The sequence below is a fragment of the Mytilus trossulus genome, chromosome 4 (genome assembly GCF_036588685.1).
Source record: "Mytilus trossulus isolate FHL-02 chromosome 4, PNRI_Mtr1.1.1.hap1, whole genome shotgun sequence".
NCBI classification, from domain to species: Eukaryota; Metazoa; Mollusca; class Bivalvia; order Mytilida; family Mytilidae; genus Mytilus; species Mytilus trossulus.
In genome coordinates this window covers 73,612,203-73,634,411 of record NC_086376.1, presented here as the reverse complement: position 1 = coordinate 73,634,411, position 22,209 = coordinate 73,612,203, and the positions used below count along the sequence as shown (strand labels likewise).

At 31.4% G+C, this 22,209-nt stretch overlaps 1 protein-coding gene across 1 annotated transcript in view; it reads right to left on the bottom strand.

Moving 5' to 3' along the window:
• Positions 1-355: 355 nt before the first annotated feature.
• Positions 356-22,209, bottom strand: part of LOC134715941 (neuronal acetylcholine receptor subunit alpha-10-like) — a 40,814-nt gene continuing 18,960 nt past the window's right edge. Inside the window, exons 3-8 of the mRNA XM_063578507.1 lie at positions 16,058-16,102; positions 8,518-8,627; positions 6,526-6,740; positions 5,473-5,799; positions 2,308-2,546; positions 356-1,257 (exon numbers count right to left, since the gene is read on the bottom strand). Coding sequence (XP_063434577.1) covers positions 952-1,257; positions 2,308-2,546; positions 5,473-5,799; positions 6,526-6,740; positions 8,518-8,627; positions 16,058-16,102 — 1,242 coding nt within the window. The 3' untranslated portion in view covers positions 356-951. The remainder of the gene's footprint in view (positions 1,258-2,307; positions 2,547-5,472; positions 5,800-6,525; positions 6,741-8,517; positions 8,628-16,057; positions 16,103-22,209) is intronic.

Here is a 22,209-nt window from a genome sequence, read left to right as displayed (position 1 = left end):
CAAATTGTAAGTAAATACCTTAACAATAAGAGACAAATCTTACAAAAACTTAGTTAGCTTAAAAAAAAATATCGGGCAAAGAATTTGAAGCCATCAGAAATGATGTACTTTAAAATAGTTAACTGTTGTTTTTTATTGATTTGAGTGACATTGCAAAATCAGATGTTCCTTTTCATTAACGTTTTCGTCCCTCATCAATTGTAGAATGTAATGCTTAAATTCGAAATTGACAAAAGCCAACCCAATATGTTTTTTTTCCCGTATGTCTTGATTTATACAACAGTTGTAATATTTGAATAGACACTTAAAATCCTGGATAAAGCAATACACGAAAACCACGAAAATTGGTATCCCACGAAAAAGTACTAGTTACGTCAGATGTCGAAACTTAACTATGAAATTCCCATTTCTTTCACTTTTACAATGAAAATAACTTTGAAAACGATAACGTAATAAATCTGAACAACTATAATTATTTTAAGCTATAATAATAAATAAATACATGATGATTTAAATTAAAGCATACACGTTTGATGTCATTATACTAATCATGATACATATACATATGATTTTCAACGAAATTTAAAACTTTATTGTCAGCTGAAATGTATACTTAAACTGTATTGAATCCCCGTACAGCTCTAGAATGACACTATTGACAGTTATTGTTGATTATTAATTCTTTACGTCATAACACTTCCGGTATTAGATCAGAAAGTACTGCGCAACTGCAACCTCATTATCATGAATACCCTTCGTATAGCACTAATCAACTTGTATGAATTACGTTAAGCGAAAACAGTAATTTCTTTATGCTTTGGAGTTGTCAATACAACGCAATGAGTTTAAAAGAACACATTATCCGCCTTAATGTTCGTTCGATAGCATTAGTTTTACGCCAACGTAAGTTAAACGCAGTATTTGGCAAATATTGAAGTCCTCTCTACAGAATCAAGCATCTTCTGTCATTTTCGCCAGAAAAATTATTGATGTCAACACTGTTGTAAAAATGTAGAAAAAAAGAAAAAATCTATCCATAATGAAAGCGACTTCGTGCCATTCATCAATATTGTTTAAAAGCTCTTGGTCTTTATCTGCATGCTTTTCAAGCTTGGTCAAAACCGTTGACTGTTCTCTAAGGTAACCAGATATTGGGTCTCGATTGTGCAATAATAAGTCTTTATTGGTCCGGTTTGAAACGAAGGTGATTTCATTATTATCACCATTTGGCACGTGACCATTTCCAGTTTTCCTCTCCTATAAAAATAAACAAGACATAATAATTGTGAAGTGTTTTCCTTAAAGAAAAAGCGCGTCTTGTGTATTAAATTATAACCCTGGTACCTTTGATAACTATTATGTTGTTGTTTTGTGATATTAGGCTGTCTCTGACTTAATATCTTCGTGCACTCATTTCTGTTAATTTGGTAAGAAAGATCGGTAAACAAAAATCCATTTTCGGAAAACTTTTCATTGGACTGAAAAGTGTAAACATATTCCGCAACTTCAGGATAAAACCAAAAACGCATTCACATGTTGGTCTTAAAAAAATATGCTTTATTATAAACCACATTTAAATTAAAAATAACTCTAAAATACACTCATCATAGATACCAGGACTATATTTTGTATATACGCCAGACACGCGTTTCGTCTACAAAAGACTCATCAGTAACGCTAGAATCCAAAAAAGTTTAAAAGGCCAAATAAAGAACGAGTTTGAAGAGCATTAAGGAACAAATTCCTTAAAGTTATACCAAATCTATGCCTGAGGTAGAAAAGCCTTACTTTTTTTTCAATTTTTTTCAATTTTTATAAATATATAACAATATCAATGATAATTCATGCCAGCACAAAAACTACTGGGCTGGTGATTTCCTCGGGGAAAGAAATCTCCACCAGCAGTGGCATAAATACACTCATCATAGATACCAGAATCAAATTTTGTATATACGTCAGATATACAAAGTAATATACAATGACTTGAATGTCTAGTCATTAATAATTATGGTTTGAAAGATATGAACCATAATTCTAATGGACACTGATTGACACGTTTACTACATTTTAGTTAAAGACTTTTGAAGAAAGAAATGTCAAGGCATGACTTTAAACTCTGCCACATGGATGATTTCTTATAAGAGTATACACATTTTCCCCCGAGTTAATATTGATGAGTAAACTAATAATAAGTTGAATAAGTTAATAAGTTGGCACCTAGACATTTTCTGGCTTAAAGTTCTTCATCCATTTCTTTATAACAAATACATTTTGATAACGTATGTTATATTATTGTTACAAATATACCTGTTTAATGTTTTCTGGTGACACCTGTGCTGAATTGTTGGTGGATTGTCTGTGTGATTTATAAAATCTATGAGTATTTTTCTCGCTACACACAAGCACGCCTAGTCTATTTATTATAAGTTTCCGAACCCAAGATGGAACCTTTCGGCCATTTTCACCTCGGTAATGTAGATTTAATACTATAACTGTCATAAAACATGACAACGCTACTAGAGTCATCGATGAGGCAAAATACATCCCTGGAAAAAAAACAAGATTACTATCAAACATATGCTATTAGTAGACGAATTTCTTTGGGGGGTTTCAATAAAAAATTAGCATGTATGTAGTATAAAACAATAATTGTTCAAATATATATAAGAAAGTATAAAATAAAAACATGCATGTTTTTGTTAAAAGTTTTGAAATGTTAATTCCGGCTCAAATATGAGAGTGAGTAAAAACCATAGTTGCTATTATAAAATTGTCTATTTTAAAAGAAGTGACGACGGTATTATTTGTTTTAACTTAGGCTAGAGGGATTTAATGATGCAAGTCGTTGTTAGTGTTGTTCAAAAGAGGCAAATATAGAATGGATTCCGTTTTGAAATTTCCTCTAAGTTCAGTATTTTTGTAGTTTTACTTTTTCATAATCATTCATTCATAATCTTGTTTTATCAACCAGTATCGTTTAAAATAATATACACAACAAACAGTACATGTTTCATTTTGATACAGGATATAATGGGAGGATTCTACGTTGAAAACAGTAATGGAATTTTCATATTATATAACAGACAGTTTCAATTGAAAACAGTATATACTTAATCGCAATGGCCATACATAATCACTTTCTAGTAATAAATGATATTCAAAAGCACAAATGACACTAAATCCAAAAGGGAAAACACCAATTAGAAATTCAACATTAGAAAGAAGTAATTAACATTTACATATCAAAATTCCATTTTTGTTAATAATAAGGATCTATAGGAACACAGTATTGTTTTGGTTTGAAGAGGGAAATTAGCCAAAAAAGTGTCTTGATGATGATGATAAAAATACTGATGATGATTGTTCTTATGTATCAAGATATTTGAACGATTTCTAAGCTTTTAAACGGACATGATAAATTTATCGTAGTTAAAATCATGTTCTGTTATCCAATAAATACAGAAATCACCAAATACGACTTTAAGTCAAATTTTTACTTTCTATTGGTGAGGTTCGTGTTTTGATGTCTTTTATTTGCCTTTTCAGTTGTGGACCTGGTTTATTGTTATCATAAGATATTAGTTGTGTTATCAAAATATTTTGCTACTAAATGTAGTATATATCTTTTCTTTCTACATACTTTTGACTTATAAGGAACAATGTATTTCCGATACTAGAAACAATATCCATGCAATGATTGTACAGAGAGCTCCTGAAGACAAGATGGTTTGTCCATAAACATACAAAATTTTAAGCGCTTTGGATTATATTAGTAAGGTTTTTTTTTCAGGGCGTATTGAATGTTACTACTGTAAAAGTTTTCTACAAAACCAAATCGAAAAATATTGTGCAGGGTAACTATTTAAAATCTAATATTATAGCGCTGGTTAAAAGGTAAAATGCAAGTTTTTTCTTTCTTAAATGTGATGATAAGTTTAACGTCAGGGGAGACAGTTATCGTACTTGATCATCACTTGAGCGTTCTCTCCTTTATTAATAAATATATACTTGCTGAATTATTGTTTGTGAAGGTTTAAAAGCAAGCTAGTTCTAAAACATGCATTTCCATATTAACAGCATCCTTTACAGTAATTCATGTATTAGAAACAACCCGTTTGGGAAGACAATTTTGAATGATTTCTTTGTCGTTTTTCATGTTCCATCTGCTATTTAATAAAATATTCGTTATAGTTTTACTACAGGTTTCATTATCATATATGCAAGAACAATATGTGAACAATAACAGCAATTGTTGAAAAATTATAATCAGCCAATAAAAAACGGCTTCTTATATAAAAAGAAATGTGTAATGTAGTAATGGATATTTGCATGCTGGCTTTTTTTTTTTTTTTTTTTTAAATATTTGATGATGGTGTCTGTGCTATATTATCAAATATTCAATTATGCTTAAATGAATTAGTGGTTCGACAACTTAAATCAACATAACCTTTATAAATTATGTCTAAAGACTGCTGATATTCATAATAAATGACTTTGAATATTTCTAACAATATATAAAGTGAGATGAGAGTATAGATGATAAATTAGAACTCACCGCATACTAAATGGAAATAATGTTTGCATTAATAAAATTCATAATCAGATTTCAAGTCAAGATACATAACGATATATTAAAATTCTGTTTAATTTAACGTTTAATGCCAATGTATGTATCATATCTAATTGACAACATACACTAATTCAGATTGATTTATAAATATTAATTTCAAGAAATGTGCAAACGTAAGGCGAAAAAAATACCATTTCAAACTCACATGTCGATGACAAAATTACATGACAGAAAATGATCGACAAACAAATCGTAGTAGTAGTATATATTGAACATAACATTGAAAATTAAATTGGCAATACGAATCCCACCCATAACCAGCGATGATCTAGGGTAAGCAGATCCTGCTAAACATGTTGCGTCCGAGTAATCTGATTATAAATTTTATTAATTTACCCCAACCGAAACACAATTCTTGAAGAACATAAAAGTATTAAAAAGGACTTTCATTGCATTAAAGGGTATGGAAAATGAAATTAGTACAGTTTGGCTAATTCAAAACAGATGTGGTAATAGTAACACTTTTGTAATTTGCTGTTGTAACGATAGTATACCGATGTTCAAAGCTCGTCAATCATGTAATACACAGATTCAGACAAAAATAAGGGAATCGGATAAATACCAAATGGACCAAGACCAGATGAGTCAAGAGGATTAGTATGCGTGCAATACACGTCATCAAAAAGATCAAGAACAGGTGCGTCGAGAGGCTTAGTATGCAAACAGTTTCAAGAAAGGAATAAATCAGAAGATTATTCTAATATGTGAATGTAATATTCTAAAGATCGCGCAAACACGGCGTTTGTGAGTTGAGACATAAACAGACAAATCCTTACAGTCAACCAATTCGTGATGGTAATTGTAATTAAGACGAAACTATAAAACGAACTACAAATTCTTACCTATATATGGGTAGGTATCGGAAGAAGCCGGTAACTGTTCGGAAACCATTAATAGGAATACAGCTAGAGATAATAGAACTGTCACACCAAGTGACACTTTTTCGCCTGATTCTGGAGGTAAGATAAATGTTAATGCAGCAACTGATGCTGTTAAAATACAAGGAAACAGAACTGTCAAAACATAAAATTGTGATTTTCTCTTGAGCGTAAGATAAAAAGTAACATCTGGATATGGTTCAGGACAACAGTTGTATTGAAGAACATGGCGGATAACAGGGAACGCTGCAATATCCCATTCATTGTGTTCAATGTACGTAGCGAGATCACCTGCAATTAAAATTATAGATACACATAGTAATGTTATATCAACGTAAGTAGTTCTTACTCGTTATAAACTGTTTATATAAATAGTTATTGTGCGGTTTTTTTTCAATGTTATAATGTTGTTATTTATATTATTTTGTGTGCAACTTTGTATATTTTTTCGCCTCAAACTATGACCGACAATATTGACATTAAATTTATATAAATTTCTCGATGGGATTTCAATTAAAATCGTTGATTCATTATTTGTAACAGTGCACGTACTGTGTTGATAACGTAGACAACTCATTTAACTTCTTTCCTGGTGACGCCTTTCTTTATATATGCTTTATATATTATTGTAACATAGTACATACTGTATAGTTACTTTAATATTGTTCAAATGAATTTACAGCAATATATTCTTAAGGGTACAGGATGGCATATCTTCGTGTAATGCAAAATAAAAACGAGAAAAAGACTATTAAAAGTCCACAAAGCGCAATTAAAACATGAACATAACACCTAGTGGTAAATTATCGCTAAGGGCATTAAATTTCAAAACGAAATTCAACATGAATGTTTTAATTCATTTCTTTTGTCTGTACAGAAAACGGATGTCATTTAAACATTATTCATAGCTGTAAACTGATTATATTTCTTCATTGTTAAGATTACTTAGCTGCTATGCTCATTTTACCGACCAAAGCATTGCTTTTAAAAGCACGAATATGAAATGTAGAAATATACCTTCATTTGCCGAGTTCACAACATCCATTTCAAAACCATTATGGGACCACGACCCGAACGTCAGCCTACAGACTTGAGTGTCAAAGGGGAAGTAAGTTACGTCGATCCGACAAACACTTTTTAAAACTGTGGGAAAATTATATGAAACAGATCCATCAGAACTAATTGTAGCTCTGTAATTTTCTCTCCCTGGCATCATAACTTCGTCGGCCGCACTGTAAAATTAATGAAATGAATATAAGTAAACTATATTGTTATAGGCGATTTTGGCAATAGAAGAAAGATAATCAAGATTTTTAAGTGAAATATTTTAGCTTGTATTCTAAAAAGAACAACACACTAGTATATATCCAAAAAATATATTAAAAATTTACAAACAATTAAAATAGGAGCAATTGTGTTTAATATTAGATAATAAACTTATCATAGGTACATGCATCAGACTTAATATGAAATACATTACACCAGACGCGCGTTTCGTCTACAAAAGCCTGGTTGGTGACACTCTGATAAAAAAAGTTAGAAAGCCCAAATAAAGAACCAATTAAAGCATAAGGCCCAGATTCGGAAAAGTTTTTGTTAAATACAGTAAGGTAATATATTTCTGGGGTAGCAAATCCTTAGTAATTTTTCGAAAGATTCAGGTTTTGTAAATAGTTAATTCATAGTAGTGACCATATCAATGATAATGCGTGTCAACACAATTGTGCTGACTAATAGCCTGGGTATGAAAGTGTAGAGCCTTAATTCAGTAAATTTCACATTACAAATTATCATTCAAATCTTTTTCTCGATGGTTAGTGGGAATACTAGTATTAATAGAATCAGAATTAATCAAAGAGCGTTTACCAGGAGGAGAAATTGAAATGTTATTGGAAATGATTTCAATTTGCTACATTATTGCATATAATGAAATTTGCATAAATACGTCTACAGTTTCAATATGCAAAACCACACGTAAAAAGAACACACATGAACATATTTTACACTAACGGTATTGTTGACCCACTACTGTAAAGAATTTCTATTAAAGCGGGAAAGTGTACAATGACAAGAACATGTATTGTTACCTTATTAGAAAAAATTAACATCCTGCAGAAAAATTATAATATTCAAGAAAAGATCTTTATAACGTCATTAAGAAATAAAAATTCTTATACACTTACAAAAGAAATCCTCTCCGTAAACATTTTAGATCGTAATGGATTATTTCATAAAAGTGGATAAACATTGTCTCGAACAAAATAATAAAATGCACGAGCTCCCGGTTGTAATGGGTTTTCTTCAAGGGTCAATATGTACTATACTTGTGCAATAGCATATCTCTCGTAATTTTCAGACATTTTTCATTGCGTGCAAAACAGGGAATGTTGCTCGCTAATGTTTTTAAATACTTCTAGGGAATTTTACATTGATTTGCAGTAAATAAATTTTTACATACTTTTCAGTTTTATGTAAATAAGTGCATGTATACATTTCGACACAATCAAAGAAAAAGCATTCAACAACCATTTTCTTTTCTTTAAATACCGGATGAAAGAAGATGTAGGTGTTTGTCAATGAGACAATGACCCGAATAAAACAAAAGTAAAAAGATATATAGAGGTAAACTCGCTGTCTTGAATATTACGGGAAATGTCTTTTCCACGTCTCTAGCTGTAAATCGCAGAGTCTTGATAAAACTTGAATAAGTTTAATAGTAACTATCAAAATCTACCATAAATACTCTTAAAGACGGTAAAAAACAACTTCTGACGATGTTCCCGTCCATGGACACGCAAATGAACATGGCGTATTTAAACTTAACTACCTTATTCGTCTATTCACGCAACCATTATGATTGGGACGTTGTGACTATCATGCCACAGGACCTTATTTTCATATTTTACATAATTATATATGAATAATATATGATATGAATTTGTTCTATTTTTCGTGCATGCTACAAAAAGGTTGCATCTTTATCAAGGTATTTAAATGGTTTTATTGTACCTGTCGTATAATGTTATATCTGGCACCCAAACTGAGGCATACGGAACATTTAAACTCGTGATTCCATCAAAGTCTGATGCATTCCATTGAAAGCGACAGTCATTCCATTTCTGAAACAATATAAAAAAAGAGAGTTTATAGTGATGAGTGAATCACGTATGTGCATATATAGAATTTTAAACATAAATGTGAATAAATAAATGAATAAAAGGCCGTAAAAATGGTAACACATTGGAAATCAAGCTTTATCCGTTATTCGTGTAAGTGATTGTCATATTGGCCATCATGTTGCACAAAACGACAAATAAGTAAGGCTTATTCCTCTATGTGTCAATAGCAGATTTATAATCAGAATACTGACATACAAACAGCATTGTAAATAATACGGAGACTACGTGATATCATACTTAAAGATTCCTAGCCTGATCATTTCTATTTTAAACCATACTCAAATATCTTTGAATTCTTATTCGAATCTCTAGTGGCGACTTATTTAGTGTGTGCGTGAACCTCTATAACTTGGCATTCTGGTTCATATACAGTGCGGACAACTGTGATTGGGGCGTCTAAAGTAACGTCATTTGTTTATAAATCTATTTTAATCTATTTTTAACTGATTTTCGTTGAAAAAATAATAACTAAGTTAAACGTAATAATTTTGGGTGAAATTTTTTAACGGTTTAAGGGTCCAATACAACTGTTCTACTCTATATACCACTATATACCATTAACACTTTCAAAACGTATGAATAAATTTTACCGAACAAAAGGACGACAGATCTATATGTCAATAAACTCATCATAGATACCCAGAACTAAATTTTGTATATACACCAGACGCGCGTTTCGTCTACAAAAGACTCATCAGTAACGCTCGAATCCATTAAAGTTAAAAAGGCCAAATAAAGTACGAAGTTGAAGAGCATTGAGGACCAAAATTCCGAAATGTTTTGCCAAATCCAGCTAAACTTAGCATTTCAAAAATTCTAAATTTTGTGAAAAGTTAGTTTATAAATATAACCATATCAATGATAATTCATGTCAGCACAAAAAAGTGCCGACTACTGGGCTGGTGAAACCCTCGGAAAAATAAATCTCTACCAGCGGTGGCATCGACCCAGTGGTTGTAAATAAACTCCATCCAGTGGTTGTAATTCTTTGTCAATAGATTGAAAATAATCTAAATTGAACATGAAATACATTTTTAGTAGATTAAAACGTTAAGGTCTTATTTAATTTTATCACATTTTTCAAACTTGTTCAAATTGAAGGTAAAATGTATTTCATAATATTATGCTATGTTATTGTTCCTTTAAAAAAATAAAGGTGTTCAATAAACAAAGTATGGCATATAAACTATGTAGACTTTGCTAAAAGTACTTTTATACATTATGATAATCAATATCTCTTTGGTATATAGTTGATGAAATAACAGCGAATCATAAAGCAGGAACCTGATGTTCAGTGGTTGTCGTTTGGTGATGTGGTTCATAATTGTTTCTGTTTTTTTTTCTCGGTTTTTTTTTTAATACTGATTAGACAGTTAGTATTCCCGTTTGAATAAATTTGAATGGTGTAAACTTGTCATTTATTTTTTGGCCCTGTGTTGAAGATCTTACTTTGACCTATAATGGTGAGCTTTTAAAAAAATGTGACTTTGGTGAAGAGTTGTCTCATGGACATATATCTATATAGTATTAATTCAAAATTATGTAGAATATGTTTTTGCTTTTGAATATGCGGTAATTCGGGAGATCAACTTGTTAATGGTAACCTAAGCTTTTACAACATTCTTTAATTTGAGAAAAGTTTATTCAACCTTGCCACAAGTTTGTGTATCTATCCCGACAAGCCAGCAACAACGTTATTGGTCGATCGTCTTTCGTTATATCTGAATGTCGCTTTTTGTTTTTGTTTATGACGATTGTTACTGATGGCAGTTCATTGATAGTTTTTGTTAAATATATCCACAACTTTTCTAGATGTATAAGCTTGCTTGTGTCTTTTTATTTCATAAACCAAACAGGACTATTCTTTTATTCATTTAATATAAGACATGAAATACATCCCTACGAACAAGTGTGATTTTAATATTCCTATTTGATACAATGAATAAATAAAATCAGTTAAAATTTATATCAGTGAATGTTACCCTACAGCACAAAATAAAAGTGTCGAAACATTTGTGATTGGAAAGGATAAATCCTTTCAGTTTCGTTTATAAAATACCTAATTAAATTCAAATAAATTTTATAGAACGAACATTTTAATTCGGTTGAACCCATTAAATCAAGCAATCGTTTAAAAATAAATACAAATTTCAATACACATCTAACGGATGTCTAGAGGCACAAAACTCTATTTAAATAAATTTGATAAAGCCAATTACATACATATCTCAATTATGCACCTTCTTGTTAAAGTTTATGGTAATAATTTTTTCAACTTTTGTACAAACATTAATAAAAAAAAATCAATATAAATGTAAAATTAAGTTTCAAAATTTCAAAAATCGAAGCACAAGTGGTGCAAGGCCGAGTAGCGATCTTAAAGGATATTTATATTTGTGTGTTTGATGGATACTCGTGAATATGGTCTTACTGTTGTAGACTTTAACAGTGCTGACAATACAGTTAGTTATTGTTTAACTTAGTTCTGACATAAAGGTGGGATTAATGATCGTTTCGATTGATTGATTGTTGGTTGCTTTACGCCGCATTAGCACAAAAAGGCTATATCGCGACGAGAGCTAATTCGAATAATTCTACAATTTACGTGGATCTTTCGATAAAGAATCAGCTATCGCTCAGGGTAAAATATTTGTCATAAAGGGCCAACCCGTGGTAAAATAACGATATATTCAAGCCCCCATGAATTATTTCTTAAATATTGTTAAAAAATACCATGACAAAATGTAATGTGTAATTTAATTAATTACTTTAGTAAAGTAATTGTAATTTAATTTATTACATTTCAAAAACAGTGTAATGTGTAATTGATGTAATTGACCATTTTTGCAATGTAATGAGTAATTTTATTAATTACATTCCAATGTAATTGACCCCAAGTCTGATACATATATATATATAGAGAGAGAATTTGGTCGCTGTAAAGGATCTCTGTTTCCCTTTAAGGATTATAAACACGTAGTCTCGTTCGGTCCGAATTGGGTATCTAAATCATAAGACTAAATTAGGTGAAATATTCCTTGCAACAATTATGTAAGGGGTTCTTAAATGCCTATTGCAATGCAAAATAGATGTCCCTATTTAAGATGCTCTCATTTGGCAATGACACACCACTGTCATAATCCTGACTTGTGTAGCCATATCGACTCTAAAAAAAAGTCATGCTATTTAGTTATCAAAGGTATCAAGCTTATAATTTAAAACGCCAGACGCGCGTTTCGTCTAAAATAAATCTCATCAGTGACGCTCAGATCAAAATAGTTTAAAAACCAAAGAATACAAAGTTGAAGAGCTATAAGTAGCAATGTCATCTTTAAATAAAAGGTAAAGGTTAGTGACACACACAGTTGCAGATTAAAAAATAAAGGCAACATTAGTATACCGCTGTTCAAAACTCATTGAATCCATGGACAAAAAACAAGCAAATGAATATTAAAAATATATATATCTATTTTATGTGATCTATTTTCTCTAGTATCCAAGCAAAGATCTGTATCACAATCGCACCAAATAACATATTGTCTCTATGGGCAGTCAATATATGTATTATATGTATGTAGATATTACCTTCTGCACAAATTACTTTTGTTTCTAAAATTTGTCTCTTGGGCAGCTGTTTTAAAAGTGACCTTTCAATGATGATTAATATTACCAAAGGGTATGCCAAGTCGTGTATATAATGTGTATTGATATTAACTTAACGCCAGTTTGAGTTTACATTTGTTTTATTTGTTCAAATGAAATGATACCATCACAATATGATTACCTTGCTGTTTATTTGTGACAAAGTCAGATTAGTAATTGAAATTAAGAGTTTTAAGTATTTGAAGAACTATGTCCGCATGGCAACGGATAAATTATTCAACATTTCATTATAGTTAAAATAGACCATTCCAATTTTATAAATCGTAACCGATAAATTATTTATTATTTCAGTATTTCTGTTTGAAAGAAGCTTATACAACATTTAAATGAAACGTTATATTTTTATATGCCATTGGTATCAATTGATGAACAAATAGAAATAGAAATAACACGGCTGCACTGATATTTCATTTGTGTGATCTTTGTTGTTGCGATTTGATATATTATTTTATTTGTATGTATATAACTATCACTTATGTTCTTATACTATTGTGCTGTGTATGTTTATTTAATACTGTTATAACTGTCACTTATGCTATTATGTTTATACGTTTGTTAACGTGTATTGCTAATTTGCATACATTCCTAAGTGTCACCCTTACGAGTGTTACTATGACCCAACTGTCTGTATTTAAACAATTACACGTTTTATTGGATTATTACGCAAAAAAGTCTGAATACATATTTTAAGATATTATTTTAATCTTAATACATTAATCCTAATTGCACTTATATTAGAATAAAGCTAAGATATCGGGAAAATATAAAGAGAGTTCATATGACCTAGGTATTGTCCTGAGGCAACTATTGTGATTTTTATTTACAATAATATATATTTGAATACTAAAATCAAATAGTTTCTCTAAATATGTAACAAATAGCTAGACTGCATTAATTAAATGCCCTTTAAACAAGTTTACAAAACATCTCAAACGGAATAAATAGATATAGGAAGATGTGGTGTGAGTGCCAATGAGACAACTCTCCATCCAAATAACAATTAAAAAATTAAACCATTATAGGTTAAAGTACGGCCTTCAACACGGAGCCTTGGCTCACACCGAACAACAAGCTATAAAGGGCCCCAAAATTACTAGTGTAAAACCATTCAAACGGGAAAACCAACGGTCTGATCTATATAAACAAAACGAGAAACGAGAAACACGTATATATTACATAAACAAACGACAACTACTGTACATCAGATTCCTGACTTAGGACAGGTGCAAACATTTGCAGCGGGATTAAACGTTTTAATGGGCCCAAACCTTCTCCCTTTTTCTGAAACAATAGCATAACATCACAACATATAAAACACGTTTTCCATATGAAGGCAACTCATTTTTATCGTTGATTTGCGTCCTTACGTACTAGATATTCACCATAATTATATTAGTATACATACATATATATAAACGAGTATAATTGAAAACTACGTTCAAACCTATGATTGCGTTGGATAAAAACCGCAATTTCTATACGTGTGCATGAAAAACAAATTTCGTTGTAGAAGGGTCTAAAAACAGCACAAACAACATTTTCCAAAAGACCAAAATTGTGAAAAAGTATATTTAAACAAAACGCATTTGACTTACAGGTCGAACAACTGATGATCTTTAACCCTGATGACTGCCATTGGCGATTGCCAAATAAAATTAATCACAAGACGTAACAAAATGGATAACATGTGGAATCGAGAGTGAAAACAACGACGATCCTTTCAACTCAAAACGGAATTAACTTATTTCAAGACATTTCATGAGTAAGTGTAATATTATGCTTATTTCAAAGATAAACAGACAAAAGACGAAGAAAATACGTAATTAATACAGAAACCAACCAGCCCAAATATTTAAAAGACTGTCACATCTAGAGGATAGTCTCCAAAAAATAATCCGATGTCTATACAAGGTATAAAGAACTGAATCGTCCCAAGTCTACAAAATGTGAATAAAGCAAAAAGAAACAATCAAATAATTTAAGATCTAAAAATGCATACAGAAATCAAATATACTACTCCTAAGTGCAACAGTTTATAGGTAATAATCTATGCTAGATTCGTCTTGGACTTAAAGATTCAGAAGCTGAAAAGAAAAGGCTACTCATTGTTTACGTAGGTGTACAAATAAAAAAGATTTGAATTATATGATTGATTATTTTGATTCATGGTTTCGAGTGTACTTATTTGGACGTACTTTAATAGATCAAGCAATGTACTCACTAAATTTATTTGACTTAAATAGTCCATATAAATAAATATTACGTTTAGAAATCCTTATAAACACTTATTTTTATTTATTATTTAAAGCAAGAACGAATCTGTATTGTTACATGTGTACAAGTATGTCAAAGTAACATTGACAAACTCTTCTGTTACTATTTTAAGAAGTTTAACAAATACCATTTCATAAGAACTCTTCACCAGAGAACTCAAGAAGTTTTTATGAAGGGCCTTTTAACTATTCAAATGTTTAGGACTAGGGCAAATTGCTAAGTGATGCATTGTCTTAAGTAAGAATTTGACAATTTTCTAAATCATGAACAATGTTTATAGCAGAATATTTTGATGTCTGAGCTTTCGTATATGCAAATAATATCAATAAATATATCGCTATAAGGAAAATTAAAAAAGTTGGTAAGAAATGAGAAGATGAGGTTTGATTACCTACATGTCTCGAATCGAAGCCACAGTGTGTAATAATTAAACAATTATAGGTCAAAGTATGGAACTAAACTTGGTTCTTTTTTTTAATTACTAACATTTGAATATGCTGAAACAGATGTTTATCTTTTACTGAAAGAACTTTTTGTAACACAGTGTTATTCAATAAGACGGGCTGACAGACATCTTTTGGAATTACGATCGTATTTTAAAATAATACAATTGAATTAGTGATAACAGTATCACGTATAAAAATAGATAAAGCGATTTTCAGAAGTGACGTAAATATATATACATGTACAAATTAGATTGCTTAAATGAGATTAATATCTCCACACTTTTATTATCATCTGTTTCCGATAAAATTAAATACAACTTTAGAAATACTGGACCAACTTAAACTATTCTGTATGCGGTTGGTTGAGTATGATAAACTTTCCATTTTTTTTTATAGACTTACAGTAGTCAACGTTAAAAGAAGCTTCAAATATACCAAAGAACAGTTCTACTTTACTAGTAACAATAAGATGGGTAGCATAAGGTGAGAGCTGAATAAGAGCTGTTTTTTTTCGCAAATATCCGAGTTCAAACTGGTTGGAGATCGTGTTGCTTATTCTTTCGTTTCGTGTGTACATTTTTTTTTAACTTGCGTTTCAATTTTTGTCTTTAATTCTTTGGCCTTCACATTGCCTGTGCTTTTTCGATTCAAGATTTTGATTGTTCAATTTGGTACCTTTTTTGCTGTATTACATGTATGTTTCTGAACAAGTTTGAATTGGCAGTTATTTAATGTCACAGACAACTATTTGTTAAATTTTATAGTAAAATCAAGAACGAAAATTGGGAATGAGTCAATGAGACAACAACCCGACCAAAGAGCAGATAACAGCCAAAGGCAATCAATGAGTCTTCAATGCAGCAGTAATTTGTTCTACATCAAGGTTTGAAGGATTATGTTTGGGTCACTTGTTTGTGTTAAATAAATCAATAAATTACGTTTTTGTGTTAAATAAATCAATAAATTACATTTTTGTACCAGACTTACCATTCGGAACCAGATATTTACTGTTACAATCTGTTCTCTTTCATTCTGTAACAAATTATAATTAATGGTGTTAAAACATATTTAAACGAAAAACAGAGGCTCCCTAAGGTACAACATGTAGCATGTATTATTTTGTAAGTAGTAACTGTAAATTGAGAATATAAAGACATCATTCTTGATTCTAACTTATTTATTTATGTTTAAAAGTGATTAAAACTAAGCATTGACGTTCCTTGTTAATAAAACTATACAGTAGCTCTTGTCCCATTATTTATACTTTTACGTTAACCTTCTTTTTTTTTTTTTTTTTTATATCTTTTCTATCTGGAAATAAAAACCCATTAGTAATTATAGGCAACAACGACTGAATTTTTCGTTTATCAGGAATAGGAAATTATATTCCTACCTTTCCGAAATAATACCCTAGAAATTTAGAAAGGAAATAAAAGGTTTCAAGCGATAAAACAAACAAAAAAATATGTTTACAAATCAAATTCACATTAACACATGTTGTGATGATATATAACCATAAAATGCACATTTATATACCCTATGTCTATGCTGCATTGATTCTGAATAAAGATAGATGGGATAACGTCTATATGCACTATCACTAATGTATAATTTAATTTATACATCCTTGTTTGCGACAGAGTTAACTTAAAGATATAATCATAGATCATACAGCTGATATGGTTCTTCGCTATCGCAAATATGTATCATATTAAATTGCGTTATTTGTAGGTCCATATATCCTATGCCTAAATGTACTTTTACTATTTTAGATGTATCTATCCTTAACAGTGCATTATGACCACGGTAACGTTTTACTATAACGAATCAACGATCTGAAATTTGTAAACAGTGAGTGAACCCTATACCACATAGACGTTACGCACGTTATTGCGTCAATACCGTGTAATCAACCAGTCCACTCTAATAAACAGCTTTTCTATAAAATCATAACAGTTAAGTTATATAAAACTTATATCCATAGAGTAGACAGGTAAATACTATTCCGAAAAGTTTTAACATATTTTATTTTAGTCTAAAATAAGGACAACATATGGAAAAAACGTCAAAAATATGCGTGTCAGACGTAACAGACTTTACGCATATTCACTTTAGCAGGGGTGTTTGTGTTCTTCAAAATAGTGTTATATCCACGAAAATTCGAATGAATGATATGCTTCATATATAAAGTAAAACAATATTACTGGATATGTGTTTCTGATAGGACCAACGCTATTTTTTGGCAAAAACAAATAGTGTTCATATTGGTCAGCTTTTGGAAGATGTTTAGTTATCAAAATTCATAGGTTTTGAAATATAAGATTACATAATATTTCGTTTGTGTAAATTCGGCTCACATATGTGCATACATAGACCATATCAAAATCGAATTTTTGGAGCACTCACACTACATATAAAAATGCAACGGCTTCTGGCAAATGGTAATTTCTAGCCCATTGATTGAGGCAGGTTCAGTCGCCAGCGGCGGTGGGTCGCCACCGGTAAAAGAGCATGGTCCAGAAAAGGCTATGGCCAAAATGTTAAACGACCTATAGTCAAAATACGATTCCCTTGAATATGAAATTGAACGTCTGAGACTGGAAAAATCAATGAGTAAACGTACTATTACCTCGCCATCTTCTGATGTGGTAGATCAAGTCCAAGAACATATAAATCAGTTACAACTTCAAAACTCAGGTGTAAGAGGTAAGAAAGCCCGTAAGATAACAGACTTTGTTTGGCCAAACCCCCTAGACTTCTTAGAGAGCAGACACGTTATTGACATAGGCAATGGAAACCAAATTCGTACGGATGGGTTAACAAGGAAATTGACACTAGGTCAGGTCTCCATTGAACAATATGGTTATGCTAGTATTGAGATCATGAATGATATGCTTCGTAGTGGGGATTTATTACACGGGGAATTGCCAGACTATCTGTGTTACATACAATCTATTTTTCGGTTAGCAGCTAACAATGTTTGGGCTAGTGTTTTACTTTATGATATGGAGTACAGGGACCGCCAGGCACTTGAAAAATTCAAATGGGGTACTTATATATCTAATCTAAGGGAATTTCATCTTGTTCAGAAACCAGATAGTGCTACAGCAAAGGCTATTCAAGAGATCCAGAATGTGTCGCGTAGTGCAAACAATGCTAATTATAAGGATCAAAATTCAGGCTTTAATAGTTACAACAAAAAGGGGAAAGGACCCTTTCTTCCTGATGGTCGCACTATTTGTAGGCGTTTTAACACAGGTGATTGTTATCGAAAGGACTGTAAATTGGCACATCACTGTGCAATATGTTATGCAAAAAATCACAATGCTTCTCAGCACTCAACTTCATTTCAATTTCGTCAATCAAACAGTGTTTCCACACAGCAGTCATCTCAACCAGAATTCAATATGCATGGTTCAAAAAACGAAGGAACTACGGGTCGTTAGACCCCCACACATGGACAGAATTACTGCCAACATCAGATTTTGATTACAATTTTATTATTGATGGTGTAACTAATGGTTTTAATCTGATGAATAATTTGTTTCACTCTAATTTTGTATGTGATTTTAATGAACCTTTTATTTGTAAAAATTACAAGTCAGCGTTAGAAAATTCTGATAAGGTTGACCTGAAATTAAGGTCTGAATTTAAACTGGGTAATTATATTTTGTGCAATGAGATAGAGACTCCAAAACTTGTAAGTGCTCTTGGTGCAATACCAAAACCTAACGGTTCAGTAAGATTGATTCATGATGCAAGTTTACCAGAGGTTGGCGGTATAAACTATTATGCAAGTGATACATCATGTAAATATATGGACTTAAAAGATGCATGTAAAATTATTAAAGAAGGTGATTTCCTGGCAAAAGTAGATTTGTCAAATGCATATAGAAGTGTGAAAGTGCACGCTTCTAATTACCCTTATACTGGGTTGCACTGGAGATTTCAAGGTGATAATCAGGATACATTTTTCTATGACACTAAGTTACCTTTTGGAGCAGCTCAAAGCCCAAGTATTTTTCAGAGACTAAGTAGTGCTGTTTGTAGAATTATGAAATCAAAATATAATTTTTGTGTCATTGCATATTTAGATGATTTTTTAATTATAGAGTCTACATATGATAGATGCTCTGCTGCTCTAACTTGTTTGATTAAGCTATTGCGTAAATTAGGTTTTTACATAAATTGGAATAAAGTTGAAGGACCTTCACAGCGTTTAATATTTTTAGGTATTTTGATAGATACATGTAAGTTAACACTGAGTTTACCAGGTGATAAGTTAACAGAATTTTTTAATTTGTTATGTGATTTTAAAGGTAAACATAGGGCTAGTAAAAAACAAATAGAATCCCTTATTGGGAAGCTTAATTGGAGTTGCCAGGTTATAAAGGGGGGTCGCACTTTTCTTAGGCGTTTGCTAGACCTCAAGCATTCTTTGAAAGGAAGCCAACACAAAGTTATCTTGTCAGATGATTTTCAAAAAGACTTAAATTGGTGGATTCAATTTATACATGAATTTAATGGAACAGTGAATTTTATAAACAAGAAACCAATAACCAACATTCAAACAGATGCGTGCAATTTTGGTGGAGGTGCATTCTTTAACAGTGATTACTTTTATATTAATTGGAAAATTGACATGCCAGCAGTTTCAGATTTTCATATCAACATTAAAGAGACAGTTACACTTATTTTGGCCCTTTTTCATTGGCACGAACAGCTACGAGACAAACATGTCATGGTATTTACAGATAATATGACAGCACGTTCTATAATAAACAAAGGCACATGCAAATCATCATATGTTATGAATTTATTGCGACAACTTTTTTGGTTACAAGCGACTTTTAATTTCACTGTTCAAGCAATTTTTCTTCCTGGAAAATTTAATGTATTAGCAGACTGTGTTTCAAGATTGCATAAAAAAGGACAATTATCTAAGTTGTGGAGTTTGAACTATATATACTCGTGTGGTTTTATACCATTTACTTTGAAGGAGCTTTGTTCTCATATGTCACCGGCCTTTGTATTTTACAGGTGGGGAAGAGCTTCGTGCAAGACTGTATAGTAGTGTGCAGAAATACAAAGCCTGTGGTTGGTCAGAAGGGACAAAGCGTACATACAGGACTCAATTGAATTGTTTTCATACCTTTTGCGAATTATTAGACTTGGCTTTAGTGCCCTTTTCAGCAGATAATGTGTGTTTATATATAGCATATTTAGTGGATGTGAAATCATTTAAATATTGTACAATTGTGAATTATTTGAATATTATTAAGCATTTACACAAAGCAAATGGACTAGAGGAGCCAATCTCCGGTAATTGGCAGATTCAGAAAGTTTTAAATGGAGTTCGTCGTTCTATAGGTGATGCACAGAAAGGTGCAGAATTAATGACACCTCGATTACTCTTAATAATAAAAGCTAATTTAGATTTGAATTCGCAAAATGATATTTGTATTTGGTCAGCTTGCTTAATGGGATTTTATGGATTATTACGTCCAGGAAATTTTTTGCATTCAGGAAAATATGTAGAACATAGAGATATCCAAATTTGTGATGTTCACTATCATAGAAATGGTTACGTTATTGAGCTTCAGTGGACGAAAACAGTACAATTTCGTGAACGAAAATTAAATATTGTGTTACCCTCTATAGTGGGGCATCCGTTGTGTCCAGCTTCAGCAATAAAGGAATTATTGCATTTTCATTTTAAACGTGGTGCAAAGGAAGACGCACCTTTATTGTGCAATTTATCATATCAGATGTTTATTTCACGCATTAATAGCATTTTAATTAGCAATGATATCAAACAGCATATAACAGGTCACTCTTTTCGACGGGGCGGTGCCACTTGGTGTTTGCGCATTGGGATGTCGGACAGTATGATAAAGGATATTGGAATGTGGAAAAGTGATGCATATTTACGGTACACAGAAGTGGACCTCAGCAGAAAATTTGACATTGTGCAATCTTTTGGTTCTAGCCTTCCGACCTAGCTAACTTGGCAACTCCCCCTTTTTTGGTTGGGCTGGGGATTGTCTACCCTTCATTGTACTGATTGCATTATTAATTGCATTTTCTTATTATTAAAATTTGGCCCATTACACAGCCTTATGTTTATTTACCATATATATACATATTGCCAAACTTGGAATCAAAATAAGGGATTCAGTGAATACCGACTTTGATGTAAAATGGTACTTCCTACTCCATTCTATTTGCAACGTTTATAATCTGGTATTTAGCTTAACCTTTAGATAAATGATGTAAGCGGCATACGCAGTTATAAATAAATGATATAAGCAGCCGCATGGCGCAATTTTTGCATTCCCCACCCACCCATCCCAGTAGCATTATTGAATGGGTGTGGTTTAAGCATAGATTATATATATCACTTTTGCATTATATCAATTATAGGATACTACATGTATTATTATTTTCATTTTTCTATCTTTTGTGATTATTCATATATGTTTTAGCTTTCAGAATTGCATTCTGAATTGACTTTAAAGGAATATAAAGCATTTGGGGATTGTCTACCCTTCATTGTACTGATTGCATTATTAATTGCATTTTCTAATTATTATTATTTGGCCCATTGTAACACAGCCTTATGTTTATTTACCATATATATACATATTGCCAAACTTGGAATCAAAACAAATAAATTGTCATTTGTGACGTTATTTATTAAAAATTTAGATTAGTTGCATGCTTAATTGTCCTTTTCCGTAATTGTGCTTTTACTTTCCAAAACAGCTACATACTTTTTAATAACTTGCGTAGTCAAAACGACTTCGTTTTCAAAGAAATGAAATGTCTTGCAAGTTTGTCCACTGGACGATTTTCGAACGTTTTCAACGTTGTCGATTCGTGGTACGCTATTTATGGTGGATCATCTGTATATAGTTCTTCAGATAGATTTTTTTTTGATAGTCAGATGCTATCAACAAGATCACAAAGTATCATAAAAAAATCCGATGACTGGGTTTGTTCGTTTAGATGAGGTTCTTACGTTGTGAAAAAGTTTTGTATCACAAGAGGATAACAAATCATCTTTATCAAAATTTTCAAAAGGAAGCGTAAACTGACTGCGATTTTTTTTATTTCTCTGCAACATGTAAAGAATTGAA